This window comes from Podarcis cretensis, assembly GCF_951804945.1.
Source record: "Podarcis cretensis genome assembly, chromosome: 17".
NCBI classification, from domain to species: Eukaryota; Metazoa; Chordata; class Lepidosauria; order Squamata; family Lacertidae; genus Podarcis; species Podarcis cretensis.
In genome coordinates, this window is record NC_137187.1 from 28270460 (window position 1) to 28289322 (window position 18863).

Genomic DNA, 18863 nt, shown 5'->3' on the forward strand with positions numbered 1-18863 from the left:
AGCAAATATTCAATTTCCACCCTGACAACACCAATTGGATTCAGCAACTTGAAGGAAGATTAGCTGGCTCAGTGCAGCTGATATGCAATGCTTCATCTGAGCAATTTAGATTTCCTTGATGCACATTTCAGCTCTTAAATTATGAAGTGCAATACATTAAAACTAGAGCAACAACCTTTAAACATTAGGTTAATCAATGCAAAAGCTCCCCAAATAATCAGGCAGCACATTTTAACTCTAAGTGCTTTTGTGTAAGTACGTGCAGAAAAATAATTAACATTATTAAAATGTGCTGCCTAGCGAGCTTTTGAATACAGCGCAGCTACAGATGATAGGCACCATCAAAGAAGATACATTTATTCTTCACGGGAGGTAATGCCTCTCCTACAATGGTATCACTTGTGAAAATACACCTACGTCCTCCAAAGCATGAAGAATGAATTACCAGTTTGATTAAAGCCAATCCATAATTGACTAAGATTTCTTTAACTTGGTGACAGTCATTATTACTACCAAATAACTTTTGATAAAACAAACGAGTTGTTCCTTAAAGCATATTCCTATGAGCAGCACGAATCCATTGCTAGAAATACGTGAATTAATTAAGATTTCTTTGGAAAACGTGCCCAAATAGGTTTTAAGAACAACAACAAAAAGGTGTACAGGGACATCATTTGAATCAGAGTTAGTACATTCCTCAACTCCAGCTGGTTTGCACTGGCCCTGACTTTCCAAGAGAATTTCTCTTTAAAGTGTTTAATCTGTCTACAGTTGTGCCCAAACTTTTTTCACAGAGGGCCAGATTTGATGAAATGACGGACTGTGGCTTTTTTTAAGGCTGAAGTTGTTGAGCTTTTTTATGATTTCCCCTCAAAGTTGTTGAGCTTTTGTTTTTTTTAGGATTTTACCTCAGGAAATAAACTACCACAGGGGCCAGATTAAACCGACCAGCAGGCTGGATTAGGCCCCCAAAATGGACTTTGGACATGCCTGGTCTACACTGTATGATGGTGCAACCACTTGCCTTGCTGCTCATTTGCGCATGCTACAAAGGTGTTAAAGCCTAAAGGTAAAGGGATCCCTGGCCATTAGGTGCAGTCATGACCGACTCTGGGGTTGCGGTGCTCATCCCGCTTTATTGGTTGAAGGAGCCGGCGTACAGCTTCCGGGTCATGTGGCCAGCATGACTAAGCAGCTTCTGGCGAACCAGAGTGGCACATGGAAACACCGTTTACCTTCCCGCCGGAGGGGTACCTATTTACCTACTTGCACTTTGATGTGCTTTCGAACTGCTAGGTTGGCAGGAGCAGAGACCGAGAAACGGGAGCTCACCCCATTGCGGGGATTCAAACCGCTGACCTTCTGATCAGCAAGCCCAAGAGGCTCTGTGGTTTAACCCACAGCGCCACCCGCGTCCCACTGAAGGAAATACAAAATAGTAAATGGAGGGGCTACAACTTCACTTGGGAGGGGCAGGCTGCTTGGCTCTAAAGGTGAGAAGCGAAACATGCACAATCTTAGGCTGTGAAGCTTTTTATATTTGCATGGAAGGAAGCTCCACTGAAATTAAAAACAAAAAATGGAATTTCTTTCCAGGAAAGAACTGGTGTGCTCCCTTGATTCTATTATGGAAAACACTTTATCCAAATGAATGCAGAAACTTCTGCAGAAGAGGGGACTGAAGGATACACAAACTGTTGGGTGCCTGCAGAATCCAAGGGGGACTATTTCTTATGCATATGTACTGATAATAGACATCTAAAGAAACAGCCACAGGGATCAACATGAAAGGACTTTTCATGCCGTATTTTATAGGTTGCCATTAAATATTTACATAGGTAAATGGCAATATATTCACAGCTATTGTCTGCCAGGTTAAGAACGGCTCAAACCAAATGTCATTTCCCGCAGCAACTCTTGCCGGGTATTTTCTCCACCAGGAAATTTAACGGAGGCAAAGGGATCGTGAACTTAGTTACAGATCCCTAACAACCGTACACATCTTGAGAAGATCTGCTACTTTGAAACAGGAAGATACCTGTTATGCCTATCGGTGTGGTTGCTCGAGAGCGATCAGGCAAGGTCCCTCACTGCTCTTTTCAAAGGCTTTATTATTGGTGCAAAACATTTACAGTGCAGAACGTCTCAATTCCATGTCTTGCTCAGTCACTAGCAGAATCTGAGAGTGGGCGGTTCTTAAACTTTCCCCAGCAGAGTAGTCTCTTGACCCCCAGCCGACACCTCCCCTCTCTGCGCGGAAGCCTACTGCGCAGGGAAAGTTTGGGTAAAGGGGGACCTCCCTCCTCCCCATTTTGCTCAGGCATGGTGTCCTGGCACTGCCTTCCCTCCTCCAAGCCCTGCAGCTCTTCCCCACTAGAGGCGGGGCTTCCTTCCTCCGCTGAGGAAGTGCTGCTTCCCACGATCTTTGGAGGCTTTCTGTAATCCAGCTGCTCTTCCCCCTCTCGCCTCTGAGCTGATGGCAGTTCCCTGACAATACCCAATATTTCAAATCCTATACAAAAAGGGAAGAATCATTGCACTGCTCACAGGGTTTCTGACGTCAGGCAGGGTAGCCCATAATGGAAAGACGATGGGGAGAATAGCCAGATAGGTGAGCTGTTTGCGGGGCGTGTCGGGCCAGGCCAGGCTGAGGGGCTGATCTTCATCCTCCTCTTCCTGTTACAAGGGAGAGAAATTGCGATAATGTTAATTTGGCTGCAAAATGGAAATTTGTGCTTTTTATGTTGCACACCGCCCTGGGATTTTCAGATAAAGAGTGGTAAATAATAATAAAAGTAGTAATAGTAATAGTAATAGTAATAGTAATAGTAATAGTAATAGTAATAATAATAATACTAGCATAAAAGCTATACAAGTTTTAGCATCTTATGATATAAGAAAGGTAATAGTTACAAATCAGTCTTGGGTCCCAACTATGTACACTTTTCACTGAATTTCCTTAAAAAACAACAACTTTTTTTGCAATATGATATAACCCAGATTTTGGATGACAAAGCAGCAGAAACTTATTTTAGTGAATTTGCTTTGCTTCTGCTAGTAATGGGGAGCAGCAAAAAACTTCACAGAGCACTGAATAATCAAAACTTCTCCCTCCTCTTTCCCATCTAGCTCCTGAACATTCACCAAACATTTCCCATTCATGTTCAGCAATAAGGGCTAAAAACGTGCTTTGAAAAAATGGAGCATGTGCCCAGAATGTGTGATTCTCTGTTCTATAATTAGTGCAGCGTCCATTCAACGCTGCATGTGCTCACAAAGGATGGGGGGGGGGAACCACCTGTATTGTGAAAACTCACTTTCTAGCCTAGAGGCTATTCACTACGTAGAATGTTCGGACAGGAGAATCAGTTACAATTCAGCCATAAAAACTTTGCACCTACTTAATATTTCTTAATCTAAACAACTCTGCAAGGCTTTTAATGATGAGGAAAATGGGATTCCTGTACAGGCTACAGAAATGCTGAATCTCAATTAGGATATACTTTAACATGTGTTTTGGTCCATAATAGTCTTGCTTCAGACTGGCTCCCAGTACATTTCCAAGCACAATTCAAAGTGTTGGTGTTGACCTTTAAAGCCCTAAACGGCCTTGGCCCAGTATACCTGAAGGAGCGTCTCCACCCCCATCGTTCAGCCCGGACACTGAGGTCTAGCGCCGAGGGCCTTCTGGTGGTTTCCTCGCTGCGAGAAGTGAAGTTACAGGGAACCAGGCATAGGGCCTTCTGCGTGGCACCCACCCTGTGGAACGCCCTCCCACCAGATGTCAAAGAGAAAAACAGCTACCAGACTTTCAGAAGACATTTGAAGGCAGCCCTGTTTAGGGAAGCTTTTAATGTTTAATAGTTTATTGTATTTTAGTGTTTTGTTGGAAGCCACCCAAAGTGGCTGGGGAAACCCAGCCAGATGGGCGGGGTATAAATAATATATTATATTATTATTATTATTATTATTATTATTATTATTATTATTATTATTATTATCATCATCATCTATGGTGTTGCTGTCTTCCTGCATTATCAGCAGCAGCAGTTTGCAACAGCACTGCTGAACTGAGTAGCTTTGCTGCAATTCTGAAGCAGTGTGACTCAGTTACTACGCGTAAAATAACTGAACTGTACAATTGGAAGGGACCCTGAGGGTCATCTAGTCCAACCCCCTGCAGTGCAGGAATCTCAGCTCAAGCAGCCCTGACAGATGGCCACCCAACCTCTGCTTGAAGACCTCCAAGGAAGGAGAGTCCACAATCTCCCGAAAGAGTCTATTCCAAATTGTTTTCAGGCAGGTCTAGTCGCTGTTTCATCATGTTAACGTCACAGGCTCCAATATTTTTGTAAGTGAATTTTTGCCGTAATGCACCATTCCAGTTTCCTCCTGAAGTGGAGTGTTTCACATGATTCCGTATCTGCATGTTGCATAAGCTATTCCTTCACCTTGCCAATGCTGAATGAACTATGGGGGAAACTGGCTTAGCTGCCACAGGCGTCAATCACCTGCGCAGAGACTGTGATCTGCATGAGGTTACTCTCAGAATTGGTTGCTTGCCAGTGATCTGAGCTCACAGTCTGGCTGGCCAGGGGAAAACGAGGACAGGGCTCCTGAACCATTAATAGTTGTGCAGGAGAGGGATTTTCAGCTGATGCAACTTGCCTTCCACCTGCCTTGCCCCACCCTCCAGTCTCTGCTTCTCAATTTGTATTGTATTATTTTATGCACTGTGGCTTGCCGTTGTTTTATTGATTGTCGTTTCGAAATCATTTATTGCAATTGTTAAGAGCGGGTTTCTGTTTAATTTTTATATGCTGATATTATTATTCTATACTATTCTAATGATGGTTGAATGTTACTTTATTTGATGTCGATTGCTTATTTTAAAGCTGTTTCATTATCACATTTTTGTATTGCATTAGATTGTTACAAGGTGTACATTCTTTGTTTCTTCAGCTTGTAAACCGCCTTGAGTATTGTAAGATAGAAAGGCGGTATACAAATTAAAAGTGATGATGATGACAAGTCTCACTCTCTGCTACACAACTATTAGAGGAGCAGGGGCCACCCAAAAGCAGTCAAAAATTGCTTGTGTAGATCAACCCAGCAAAGGGAAATTAAAGTCCAGTACCAGTGTCTCTGTAATTATACTGGTTTGTAAAGTTGAGATGGTCTACTGCTCCCAGCCTTTCCTGTGATAATTCACTCCTTGCCTACTTCGTTGGTATTAACCATGTTTTGGAGTAACGTGTTTCACCTTTGCTCTGCTTCTGTCTGTTCGTTCTCCTTAAAAAACTTTAAATGACCAATGGTTGCAGTGCTGATGACACAGATGTGATACACCTTAGGAGCAGAACTGCAACCCATGAGTTGAAGAGAGATAATTCTACAGAACCACACCAACTAAATGCATGTTCTCACTTTACACTCCCCCAAAAGCTGTTTATCTTGTTAGAAACATTCAATGATCCCAAGGAATAATGGGATAGGGAGAAATGGCCAACTATTCATAGTTAAAAGTCAAGCTATTTTGACAAAAGTGGCCCAGTATGCATTGCAAGGAGACAAAACACTCCAGAGAGGAACTTTTCCTGAAATGAATAAATCCCGTGTTATCCCTCTGATGTATCAAGCAAAACCCACTTTGCCACAGTCATTCTATAAAGCTGTTTACTAATCACAGAGAAAACAATATGGACTTAAGTTTGCCCCTTTTCACTAGAAGTTGTCTTTGCCATGGCAGGCATGCGCGCATACATACATATATTTCTGTTTTGGTTTCCATAGAAACTGGTAAAAAAGGAACACGCCTGAGTGGGAGGAGATGTTAATGTGAAAGTGAATGTTATTTTTAGGGAAGTCACAGGTTAGAACAATTACAGCTGAACTTGCTTAACTGCTTATCTAACAGGGGAATGGTGCTTTTAAAAGGTATATAAAATTTCCGGATGATCTTCCATAGGGCAGTCTAATTTTTTTAGCGAGTGGCTCCTGTAGTACTTTTGGCCTTTTAAAAAATCAAACATACTCAGTGCCAAGCTATAGAACATAACATTCTAATGCTAGCAGCAAGAAAATATACAGTAATACATGGCCTTTTCTTTGGAAAACGAGTGGTAGCTTTTGTTTATCGGAAATGAAATAGAGTGCATTGCTACTCTATGAAATATAAATGCTTGCAAAGTACACTACTCTCAGATGAGTAGAAGCTATGAGGAACATGCTTGCAAGATTTTCTTGGCCTGAGTTAAGTGGTGTAACAAGTAGTTCAGCATCTGCCATTGGGCAGCTGTGTCAGCTTGGCAAGGTTACTGAAAGACCAGCAGATTAAGGCTTTAATCCTGTGTTCCCTCACCTGTACATAAGTCCCAAAGAACTCAGTGGTGCTTACTTCTAAGTAAACATGTACAGGTTTGGGCTGTCAGTGCAGTATAAATTTTCATGGCCTAGAATCTCAGCTGGGGGATACATGACAATGTCCACAGCTCTGTGTATAGCTTAATATACGGAACAACAATTGCTGATAGCACCAGCATCAGAGTTTTACTATGTCAATTAACAGCTATACTGGGACAGTAAAACATGGTATCTAGTGAAGCTTAAATGATGGAATCAAACTTCTTGATTAGTCTCAATCCAGCTATTTAACTGTTCTTCCTCTGAAATTCCTTTGACAGGGAACTCCAACATTCATATAAGAAGTGGAGTGTTCTAGGAAATTAAAAGGCTCACCCACTGGTTTCTAAATGTTGCCATTTCTGATGCCAGATTTTTGTTGATTTCTTCTTTTGCAGAACTGGCAGAGGATAGCATGGTTTGATCCAGTTGTATGGACTTACAAAAAGGCAGGTCCCTTCTCTTTACAGTTTATTCAAAATAAGGCAGACATAGCACTTTGCTTTTGAAAACAAGACTTCCCGACTCTGCAGGATTTTCCAGTGGGCTTAGAAAACGCTAGACACACAACGACTGTACATAGAATATTCTATGAGATGCAGTTGTGCTTCCTTGTGCCTCTGTTCTTCCTGAATAATTTCTGAGGCCTGAGTGACAGGAAGGATAAAGACCTCCAGATTAATTCGTTCAGTTCTAGACCCTTTTGTGTTTTTCCCCTGTGCTTAAAGAAAACACTTCCTTGTTAGACAGACAAAGGGCAAGATCCAGGCCAAACTAAGCAGTCTTAAATCCTGGTGATTCAATGGGAGAGTAGATCAGATGCTCAAATATCTCCCAGTGAAATCAAAGTGTTTAACTGAAATTAAAGTCCTGGGTGATACCTAATGTAAACAAGAAGATAACAAAACAATATTCATATGAAAAATTAAACCACTGCGCTTTGTCTTTTTTTGTCTATCTGCTTTGAAGACAGCCTCGTTTAAAAGCTGAAATTATTTCAAAACTATTCAGGCACATCAATAGGTGGAGCCACAGGTACCGTATTTTTTGCTCCATAACACTCACTTTTTTCCTCCTAGAAAGTAAGGGGAAATGTCTGTGTGATGGAGCGAATGCCTACGGATGGCGGGGGGATCTGCTGCAGTCGTGTGCAGAGGATCCATGGTTCCCCTTCCTTCCCTCCTCTGTGGCTCGCTTTGAAACAGCAAAGCGGGAGAGGAGCCACTTACATAGATGTAAGCGGCTCCTGTCCGGTTGGCTCCTTTAAAGCAAGCAGGCTCTCTGTCCCTTTCTCCTCCCCACTCAGCTCACTAAATAGCAGCAAAGTTTTTCTAAGCTGGGGAGGAGGGAGAGAAGCAGAGCCTGCTTGTTTTACAGGAGCAAAGCAGGAGAGGAGCCTTCTCCCCTTATACCCCTCTCCTGCATTATTAGCAGCATCCTTCTCCACACACCCCACGCATGCTCCTTGTCCCTTGAGTGCTTTTCCTTCCCTCCCCACTTAAAACGTGGTTACAAAGCACGGATCCACATGGATCCTCAGGATTTTTGCATTGGGCTACCCCAAACTCGCCGTCAGATCACATGTCTGTGGCCACAGCATGAACCACAAAAATCATACATCCATTGTTTCGTTTAGAATATTTTTTTTACTTGTTTTCCTCCTCTAAAAACTTTGTGCGTGTTATGGTCAGGTGCGGGTTATAGAGTGAAAAATACTGTATATTTGCTATGACTCTAATTATGAAGTCTTGAAAGTGGGAATCCATTTGTCAGAAAGTCATTCTGGGTCAAAACTTGTGTTAGTCAAGTTAAGATTTACCTGTGAAAGAGGGCCTTGTATCCTTCTTTTTCTTTTCTTTTAATCTTTATTGTAATGTATTAATAAAATCTTATAAATAATGAGAAATAAAATAAAACGAGAGAATGCGGGTTAGGTTGCAGCACTCACAAGTGTGTCCCTTTTATGAATCCAGTTAATCACAGCTGACAGGCTGCAGTCTTGGGAGGAAATGTTTTGCTCAGCGCAAGGAAAGAATCTCTATTAATGGAACCAGGTGATGTGAACGCAGTTCCCTAGGCAAGCGTGAGAAATGGACCCTGGAAGGAAACATCGCTGACTTTGGCCCAACCTTGAGAAAAATGTTCCCTCAGAAGTTTTGGAGAGTCAGTTTGCCACGTATCACACGACATTGCTGCTGCATCAGCTTATGTGAAACCACTGGGCTTTTTTTAATCTCCAAGGTGATTGTTCTCGCATATAGGTTATATCTTGATAGGCGGTAAGCGTCCCCCACCCTGGGCCCACAGACTTTGTACGGTAAAAACATAAGGGTGCTACTGAAACGGACCAAAGGTCCACTTTGGCCAGGGATGAGTAAGATGAGCCAGCATAGTCCTTTGTCAGCGAGGACAGGCACGGAAGTCCGGCAACATCTGGAAAGCCACAATTTCCCCATTCCTGGCCTACACCCATAATTCTGTTCGCAACAGTGACCAGCTGGATGTTTCTAAGGGGTGTGTGAAGAGGGAATAAAGCTAATGGCCAAGTGATCAAACCAAGTGGCCAACGCTACAGCTTGTGTCCATGCAATTCACAAACACCGTATTATAACTAGCTATACCTGTGGAGGACTGAATTCTTGTGAGGAGGGAGAAGAGGAAGAAGAAGAAGAGTCTCTCTCTCTCTCTCTCTCTCTCTCTCCCTCTCTCTCTCTCTCTCCAGTGTTCCATAATTTTATGAATCTCTTTGCCCTTTTATGGTACTTCCTGTGCATCATGAAATCATGCATAAATAGGGATGGAGGAGAAAGGGGGGAGAAGGGGAAGGAATAAAATAGCAACCTCTACTGCTCCAACAGCTGTTCCGTTTTGCATAGCTCCGTCATTTGGTGGTGTCACTTCAACTTCGACTTTTGCAGTGTTTGGGGCACCTGAAACATATTCCAGAAATTAAAAAAACAAACAAAACAAAAGCAAAACTCAGAACATATCAGTTACTTTTCAACCATTAATCTGTAAACTCATTGAACAGTTAAGCACTGGTATTTAATTAGCTGATATAAGAGTTAGTTTGAGACAAAAATAGTCTAGCTTAAACCTACTGAAGCCAGTGGCATTTAAAGGAGAGTCAAACTGAATGCTAACAGAGTTTAATATAATATCTTTGTAATCTTTACTTTCTTTGCTCCAATATCAAGTCTATTAATTAATCACCTAAGCCTTGTTTACACAGCTTCTCACCCAGAGTGAATTAGTCTCTTATCGTGCATCTGCCTCTTACAGACATGGCCAACTCCCAGGACCTCAGGTGGAACTGCTCAGGAGATGAAACTGGCGGAGAGAAGCTCTGTGATTTGCTCCTCTTTGCCCATACACAAGCATTTATGTTGCAAGAGAGGAAGAATTTGCAGTGCTTTGGGATTCTCCTAGTTCCCATTCTGCTAGACCTGACTGGTGCAAGGATATACCTGGGCTATTCACACACACCACAATTTAAAGACTCGTGAACAGGTGAAGGAGGAAGGCATAAAAGGCACCGCTTATTCTGCAGTATATTCTCTGACTCCTAGCCAGTCTCTAGAAGAATGTGGATGAGGGATGTGGGACTATCCCTTAATTGGGGGACACACACGTGCATCAGCTGGTGGGTTGCAAATGAGCCAACTTGTTGACCATCATTAGCCTGTGCGATCACAGAGGATTATCTAAGCCAGGGGAGGGGAGGGGAACTGGCTGAGTGGGACTGCCCAGCTGTCAATCAGCTGATTCTAGTATGATGTCAGGTGATACCTTCAAAGGGGTTCATTGTCACTGCATCACACATCACGTGGGCAGGTAGGTCTGGTTTGGGAAATGGCTTGCTGGGCCTAATTAGGCCGGCGGGCTGCTGTTCCCCACTGCTGATCTAAGCTTAAATAAAACCAAGCATGGAAAAAAAGATGTTGCAGAAGGAAAGCTTGTTCTTCACTTCTGCTTTCAACTTGGCGAACACAGTTGCACCACATATACCAAGAAACCAAGGGCTTCACACAGGGAAGCATATCTGCATTGGAAGACAGATGAGAATGCCAGACCCATCCATCTTGTGCCAAACAGATGCAGGTTTCTTTGCAACAAAAAAAGTACATGCTATCTTGCAATTATACTATAAATACATAGGTATTACCTCAATTTTTTTAAAAATACGGTATTTTCTTGAGTAAAGTACTCTATAGCATTTCTATTCACATATTTAATTCTCTCCTCTTAGGCAAAGATCATAAAACAACCTGGCTGGTAGCCAGATTCCGCGCCCAGATTTGTAGGCACAGATCGTCCTCTAGAATAAAATAGCTTACTAGGGAAATGCTGAAGTTCCCCTTTGGGGCGCCTCAGGGTCAATTTTTTTTTATGGTAGCCCAAATCTCAGTTGTACGGGTGTATGTATATATCTCAATTTTAACTCATGAGCTAATGCTGCAATCTGCTCCGATTGTATATTTTATCTTTAGGAATGCTGTTTTTATTGTGTTATGTTATGTGAGCTGGTCTTTGACCGTAATAAATTATCTATCTATCTATTCACATATCTGCAAACGAAATAATTAAATATTATTATGTTTTGCCTACCGGCATGATTAGCACTTCCATTCCGTTTTTCACCGTCCTCCACCTGACACTTTTTGGCCATCTTATGAAGAATAGATGCCCTTTCTTTGAACTTTCCTGAAAGAAAGAAAAAAACACATTTGTTAAAGCACAGCTATCGGAGGTGGCAGATTCCTGTTACTGCCTCAGCTTCTTGCACCGTGAAACAGTAAGCTGAACTTACCATATTTTTGCCCTATAGGACGCACTTTTTTCCCTCCAAAATTGAAGGAGAAATGTGTGTGCGTCCTATGGGGCGAATGCAGGCTTTCGCTGAAGTCTGGAGAGCGAGGGGGGTCGGTGCACACCGACCCCTCTCGCTCTCCAGGCTTCAGGAAGCTCTCCGCTAGCCGTGGGAGACACAGCTCTCCCACGGCTAGCGGAGAGCTTGCCTCCACCCAGAAGCCTGGGGCGCGCTGAGCTCAGCACGCCCCAAGCTTCGGGTTTCGCGCAGCACTCCGCTAGCCGTGGGAGAGCCGCACGAAGTCGCACGGCTCTCCCACAGCTAGCGGAGAGCTTGCCAGCACCCAGCTTGCGTATAGCAGCCTGTTCTTGGGGCTGGGGTTGGGGAAAGCTCGGGCTTCCTCCGCCCCAGCCCCGCACCTGGGGAAAAAAATAATTTCCCCCCCTTTATTTCCCCCCCAAAAAACTAGGTGCGTCCTATGGGCCAGTGCGTCCTATGGGGTGAAAAATACTGTATATCTTCCAACTTGAATAGCTGCAAAACGGTGGCTTAGTATTGCGTGTGTATTTGTATCATCAGAAGCTCCTGCAAGGCTGAGAGATAGCACCTTGGACCAAGGGGGCACATGGATTTGGTTTCAATTAACACTGAATTAAGAAACCTGTCAGAATTAACACCAACTTTTATTAATAGGATGGTTGCTATGCTTCACCTTTTCCCCCCATTCCTAGGAGACAAATTCCAGAAGAGACAACTAACAGCTCAGTCCTATGCAAGTTTACACTAGATCTCACTAAATTAAATGGATTGCAGCCTAAGAAGCCTGTGGCAGGCCATAGACTAATGCATTAATTGTGGCAAAATCATTCTCAAGCTAGAGCCCACCTAGTAAATATAGGGGTGAATACCAATGATATCTGTCTGACTGCACAACTGACTTCTGCATGAGCAATGGGACTTCTTGCTCCTCTCCTCCCCCTATAGCCCACCCACCGACCCCAAAATCTTTTCCAGAGGATCCCCCAACCCTCTGGAACAGATAGGGGTGTTTTCCGCAAGGGAGATGGAGCGGAACTGGAGATTCACTTATGCAATGGGGAGGGGGGAATTAATTAAAATGTTTCTTTTGCCTTCCTCTGAGAATCTCAAGGTAGTATACAACAGTTTTAAGACACATATGAAACACTAAAACACAAACAATAAAATGCAGCCAACAAGTCATACGCTATTTACTTATCAATTTATCAATAAAATACTTTAACCCAATAAGACCTTTATGCAACTCAAAGACCTAACTGCATGACATTTGTAATTATGCTACAATATATTTTCCTCTGTATTGATAATGAATTTTGATAATGAGCAGGAACTGGCTGAGCGAACACCATGGACCAGTGTCTGATTCAAATTTAATTTAATTCAACCCAGAGTTTGCAGCAAACCAGTTTCCCATTTTATCTGAAAATAAGAACCTGTCTTTTGCACAAACCAGGATACTTCCCATGATGGATATACGTATTTGTTTTGCTCTGTTGTTGTCTTTGGACAAAAAAGCTTGGCATATAGGCTAAACCATGAAAAGCCTAGAAGAGGTGAAAGTAAAAAAATGAATGTATGTACCCTAAGCAGCAATCTGTTTTTACAACTGCATTCAACTCCTTTGCCTGGGGGTGGGGAGAGCACATGATTGTGTCTCCAGCTATAACTGGGATCAGCCCGCAGCACGGACTTCCGGTATTCATCTTAACTATTGCTTTTCAATTAGTAGTGGAGTGATTTAAGGATATACCTCAAATATAATGGTAGGCAGTAGGCAGCGGGAAATACCAAATATTTGTGGGGAAATGGTGGAAGAGAAATATTTTTCTATTTCCCTTTTCATTATGTTTCTGAGATGCAAACAACAATGGTTTTTGCCCCCCTCAAAAGACCTTCCTGAGATCAGATTAGTTTCTAAAAATGTAACCTTTGTTGTTTTCTGAAAGGCTTTTGGAGAGCAGAAGATGGCTGGATGCAGAGAAGCAACAAAAACTGGGACTAAGAACATAGAAGGTTATCTATGAAGGCATAAAGCTTGGATACAATCATGTAATCAAATAAAAGATAAACATGGCAATTGATGGACACCAATAAAATTCGTCTCTCCAGCGGCAAGATTCATCCATCCCGAAGCATTTTTATTATTTGATGTTTGCAGTGGCCGATGGATGTATTTGAAAGTTGGTACTGGTTTGACACAGAAGAATGCACTTGCAACACATGACACAGCTTGAAAACAGGAGCATTTAATACAACATAATGTGGGTGCTTCAAGAAACAAAAGCCAGACTATATAAAGAGCGCTTACAAAGAGAAATGAAGAACCGATTAATGAAATGTCACCTGTTCATTAGTTAGTTCATTCTAATGCAGTGGAAAACGCAAATCTAAAATAATAGGTACAAAACCTCACATGGTAAAGAGTACAAATCTGCATATGAGTAGAAAAATGGATACAGATTGATTATGGAGTCATCAGAAGAGGCACACAAACAGAAAAGGCTATTTACAATCTGGTCCTATTGGCAGGGTCCTATTGCAAGATCATACCTGTTCCTCTTGCAGCCAGAGGAACAAACAGGCATTTGTTCCTACCCCCCAACAAAGCCAGTGGTTGTACTGACTGCCAGGGCCATAATGGGGAAAGTGCTCATTTCAGCCGCTTAGCATGACACTCAAGAGCAAGGGAGGGGAACCTGGCAGTGTTAATCTAAAATCCCACCATCCCTGACCACTGGCCATGCTGACTGTGTCTGTTGAGAGCTGAAGTCCAGAAGCATTTGAAAAGCCAGCCCCACCCACACAACAGACTTTTCCAGTGCTAAAGGTAAAGGTAAAGGGACCCCCTGACTATTAGGTCCAGTCGTGACCGACTCTGGGGTTGCGGCGCTCATCTCGCTTTATTGGCCGAGGGAGCTGGCGTACAGTTTCCGGGTCATGCGGCCAGTAGGACTAAGCCGCTTCTGCCGAACCAGAGCAGCGCATGGAAATGCCGTTTACCTTCCCGCTGGAGTGGCACCTATTTATCTACTTGCACTTTGACGTGCTTTCAAATTGCTAGGTTGGCAGGAGCAAGGACCGAGCAACGGGAGTTCACCCTGTCGCGGGGATTCGAACCGCCGACTTTCTGATCGGAAAGTCCTAGGCTCTGTGGTTTAACCCACAGCGCCACCCACGTCCACTTTCCAGTGCTACAGGAGCCCTAAGAGCTTGGGAGTCACAAGCTACAAGGAGAAGTTGTCTTTGCCTCTGTCATCCGATACACCTTTAGAGCTGCAAACCAATGTCTGAACAGCAATATCACCACTGCAAAACTTTGGAGCCCACAAAAACCAAGAAGGCCAATGCAATTCACTGCATGCAAATGCAGAAGAGCAAGAGTCATGCATTTCTGAGAACTGCGGGGTGGAAAGGAGCATCTTTCAAGTTTGACATGGAGCAAATTTAGGGCGGATATGTCCAAGTATAGATCTGTAACTACAGGCTTTATACAGAATTATTTTTACAGTTGTGGAAGATTACAAAGGCACAGCAGCTAAGCACAAAACATTTTTGCTACCTGGCCTTCCACTAACAATGGACATAAAAAGGTAAAGGGATCCCTGACCATTAGGTCCAGTCGTGACAGACTCTGGGGTTGCGGCGCTTATCTCGCTTTATTGGCCGAGGGAGCCGGCGTACAGCTTCTGGATCATGTGGCCAGCATGACTAAGCCGCTTTTGGCAAACCAGAGCAGCACACGGAAACGCCCTTTACCTTCCCGCCGGAGCGGTACCTATTTATCTACTTTCACTTTGACGTGATTTCGAACTCCTAGGTTGGCAGGAGCAGGGACCGAGCAACGGGAGCTCACCCTGTCACGGGGATTCAAACTGCTGACCTTCTGATTGGCAAGTCGTAGGCTCTGTGGTTTAACCCACAGCGCCACCCACGCCCAGCAATGGACATAAAGGTAAAGGGACCCCTGACCATTAGGTCCAGTCGTGGCTGACTCTGGGGTTGCGGCGCTCATCTCCATTTGTTGGCCGAGGGAGCTGGCGTACAGCTTCTGGGTCATGTGGCCAGCATGACTAAGCTACTTCTGGCGAACCAGAGCAGAGCACGGAAACGCCGGTTCCCTTCACGCCGGAGTGGTACCTATTTATCTACTTGCACTTTGACGTGCTTTCGAACTGCTAGGTTGGCAGGAGCAGGGACTGAGCAACAGGAGCTCACCTCATCGCAGGGATTCGAACCGCCGACCTTCTGATCGGCAAGTCCTAGGCTCTGTGGTTCAACCCACAGCGCCACCCGCGTCCAACAATGGACATAGTTTGTGGCAAAATGCCAATCTTACTTCCCGTTCGAGATCCATTCAGCACCAAATTAGTGAGAGAGGGAAGAGCAACGTGCCTCACTTCCTTCCATGGATTCTTCCTTGCAATTCCCCCCCTCCCTGCATTAAGATTGCAAGAACTCTCAGTGCAGTTCCACCTTTGGTTCAGCCATGGGGAGGAGACGATAGTAGCATCACCCATCACTCATTCGTCCATCAAAAACTTTGGATAAGGACCGCGTGTGCTGACAAGATGGAGCAAACTGCTAATTGGCAGAGCTTACATTTTTAAAATGGCTGCACAGGTGTAAACTATACCTTAGTTGTTATTGTGGATTGCACAACATCACCTAACCTCGCTGAAAACACTCACATAAATTAGCCAAATATTTTGATGAAGCTCTGAACAATTTGCACGTAGGTGTTTGCAAAATCAAAAGGTCATCTCCTAGCCTTGCTATATCCGAAATGAGAAGTGTGATTAATAAGTCTCACTGGGTTTTGCGTTAATAAATGTCGGCACATTTAGACAGCGGTCTTTTTACACACTTAGATGGGAGTGGGACCCACTGTACTCAGTAGGGCTTGCTGTGGACATGATCAGGTTTGCATGGAGAACAAAGTTTTGAAAGTGTCGATCTGTGGAAGTGTGTGCTATGTTAAAGCAAAACTGATTTGCTGTATGGCAATAAAAAAAGAAACAGCAAATGCGAGTTGATAAAAACGTTAAGAAGTATGGTAGCACATCACACTATGTCAGTGAAATCATGCAAAGAGGAACTGAAAAAAAACCCAAGAAGAAGAAGAAGAAGAAGAAAAGTAATCACAGTAGTTTTTTTTTGAAAAAAGAGTATTAAAAAATGCTGAGACAAAAATTCCAAAATATTTCTTACCTTCTTCAGTCATTGTGTCATAATATTTTAGCTTTCCATATGATCCAAGCTCTACAACATCATAGTAAAAGACACAGAGATAAGGAAGCAGCAGACATTCAAAGTAATCAACATGCTTTCACACATTCTCAATAAAATTCACAGCAATAATCTTTCTGCAGAGTAGGGAAGCACAGCTTGTCAAAATGAGACGTACTTATGAAAATTGCTTCTGTAGTTAATGTAAGCATCTTGGATAGGTTGGTTGGAGCACAAAACACAGTAAGTTTTGGGGTGTCACTGGAAATTACATTTTCTCTTCTAGGGTTGCGTTTTAAGTTTCACCTTCTGGGAATCTTCTTTTGTAAACTACAATTTTATGCTACGATTTAATATTTATTTAGCATCAATAGTCTGCAAGGTGCCTAAGAACACATTCCGGTGAAAGCCTATTTAATGTTTATTGGGATACGATTGAAGTTTTTTTATTGATTTATTTTAAATTTTACACCACCTTCCCAGGTACATCCCAGGGCGGTGTACAAAATTAAGAACATAATTTATACAGCATAATAATAAAAAAATAATAATAAACAGCATAATAATAAAATAATCGTAAGAACAGCCCACCCTCCCCATTTAACAGGCCATAGATATTTAATGGCCAAAGGCCTGAATAAAGAGGAATGTCTTCGCCTGGAGCGTAAAGATATGTAATGATGGTGCCAGGGCAAGCCTCTCTGGGGAAAGCATTACACAGACTGGGAGCCACCACAGAAAAGGCCCATTCTCGTGTTTTAACCCTCCAAACCTCTCGGGGGGGGGGGGGACATAGAGAAGGGCCTTGGATGACAAGCACAGAGTCTAGGTTGGTTCCTATGGGGAGAGGTATTGAGCTCTTGAGCCACGTAAGGCTTCTAATGATTTAATTTAGGTTGTGGCTTTTTATGTGATATACTCTAAATATACTTTGTTTTCTTTTTCATGCAGACTGGGTGGGAAGTCAAAAAGAACTGCTGTATAAAAATGGAAAACGATGTAATTGTAAAAGTGGAAACTTAAATAAAAGGGGAATGCTTCAGAAATGCACATTACAGCCGCACTGCGATTGCTGAGCATATGTTTCAAAGAAAACATCTGAGTCAGGGAGCTTCTTCACCCCTTCGTCAAACAGAAGGAAAAGCCTTCTGCAAAGTGGAATTATCTTGTAGCACCAATGCAGTAAAGCTAAGATTATATAAGATGCAAATCAATGGTGGAAACAGTGTTGGAACTCTCCAAGTTCAAAGGGAAAGTTCCACTCTGAACTGGAAATATCAGCTCATTTTAATACCTGGGGGTGAGTTAATTGTTCAAAATGACTTTTTAAATTATTCATGAGATAAGTAGGGGAGCAAAATAATGACAAATTAAGGCAAATTCTTTAGAAACACTGTGACCCCCCCCATCATTATGTTCTAGTCCTCCTTCGGTAATTCCATTTCTGAGCATTTATCACCGACTACCAAAACTGAAGCTTTGCAGAGACCTAATAATAGAATTTCAGATGTTATTCTCCCTGCTTTAATGGAAGCACTTAGAAAGTAATTATAGCAGCAACGGTCCATTATTTCGCTCTTTAGTCAACTCTTTCGATTGCATGTTCTCTTCTAAAAACAGTCTGGGTTCAGGCACGTTTCCATAACACTCGATCTCTCTCTTACGTTTAGATCTAAGATAACAGTGACGATTTTCCAATCTTAATTGCTAATAAGTAGAGGATTTTATTTCCTGATAATTATGAAATGTATCTTACCTGTGCATCCCTGTACTGGCTAAAATGTATAGTCAATTTAAGAACGACAGTCTCTTGCTTGCTATGCCACTGTTCAGAACTTACAGTTACATGGCATTTACTTCAAAAAGTAAAAAACCAGGAAGTTGTTGAGTTTTTAGGGAAATGTGATTTTTGGGTTGACTTGCCTAAGATTCCTGAATGCCCTAAACACACCTCGTGGTGCTATTTGCCAGGGTAGGCATTAAAATGTAACATTGCCACGACAACGGTTAAACAGGACTTGCTTCAGAAGGCTTCCCTAATGAGAAAACCATTTTCACATAACTCCCCAACCCATGATATTTGCAGCAGGAAAGGGACAGAGCAAAAACATAATTAAAAGGGTCCTTGAGAAGAACGAGGCAGTTTTGCATTCAGGTCAGGTCTTTCAAGTTTTTAAAAGTTGACGAAGAAAAGCAGCGGACTTCATGCTCAAATTCTATATTTTAGATTTTTGAAAAATTAAAAAATCAGCTCTTAACATTTTGTGGTCATGGAGGTTGGGTGATTCTCTTGTCATAAGTGATTGACACAGGCAATATCAATTACATTCCCGCAACAGGTTCCCAACCATCTTACACAATTCATTATCTTAGGATTACTGGTGTA

At 42.7% G+C, this 18863-nt stretch overlaps 1 protein-coding gene across 5 annotated transcripts in view; it reads right to left on the minus strand.

Annotated features, from left to right (window-relative positions):
* Positions 1 to 18863, minus strand: part of SLC24A2 (solute carrier family 24 member 2) — an 83375-nt gene that overhangs the window by 5345 nt on the left and 59167 nt on the right. For 4 of the 5 annotated variants that reach the window (XM_079959416.1, XM_079959413.1, XM_079959414.1 and 1 more), the window contains 4 exons: positions 16460 to 16510; positions 11011 to 11106; positions 9244 to 9332; positions 2548 to 2676 (listed from right to left, as the gene is read on the minus strand). In XM_079959416.1, the coding sequence (XP_079815542.1) occupies positions 2548 to 2676; positions 9244 to 9332; positions 11011 to 11106; positions 16460 to 16510 (365 nt within the window). The remainder of the gene's footprint in view (positions 1 to 2547; positions 2677 to 9243; positions 9333 to 11010; positions 11107 to 16459; positions 16511 to 18863) is intronic. The other variant, XM_079959417.1, reaches the window with a different exon arrangement.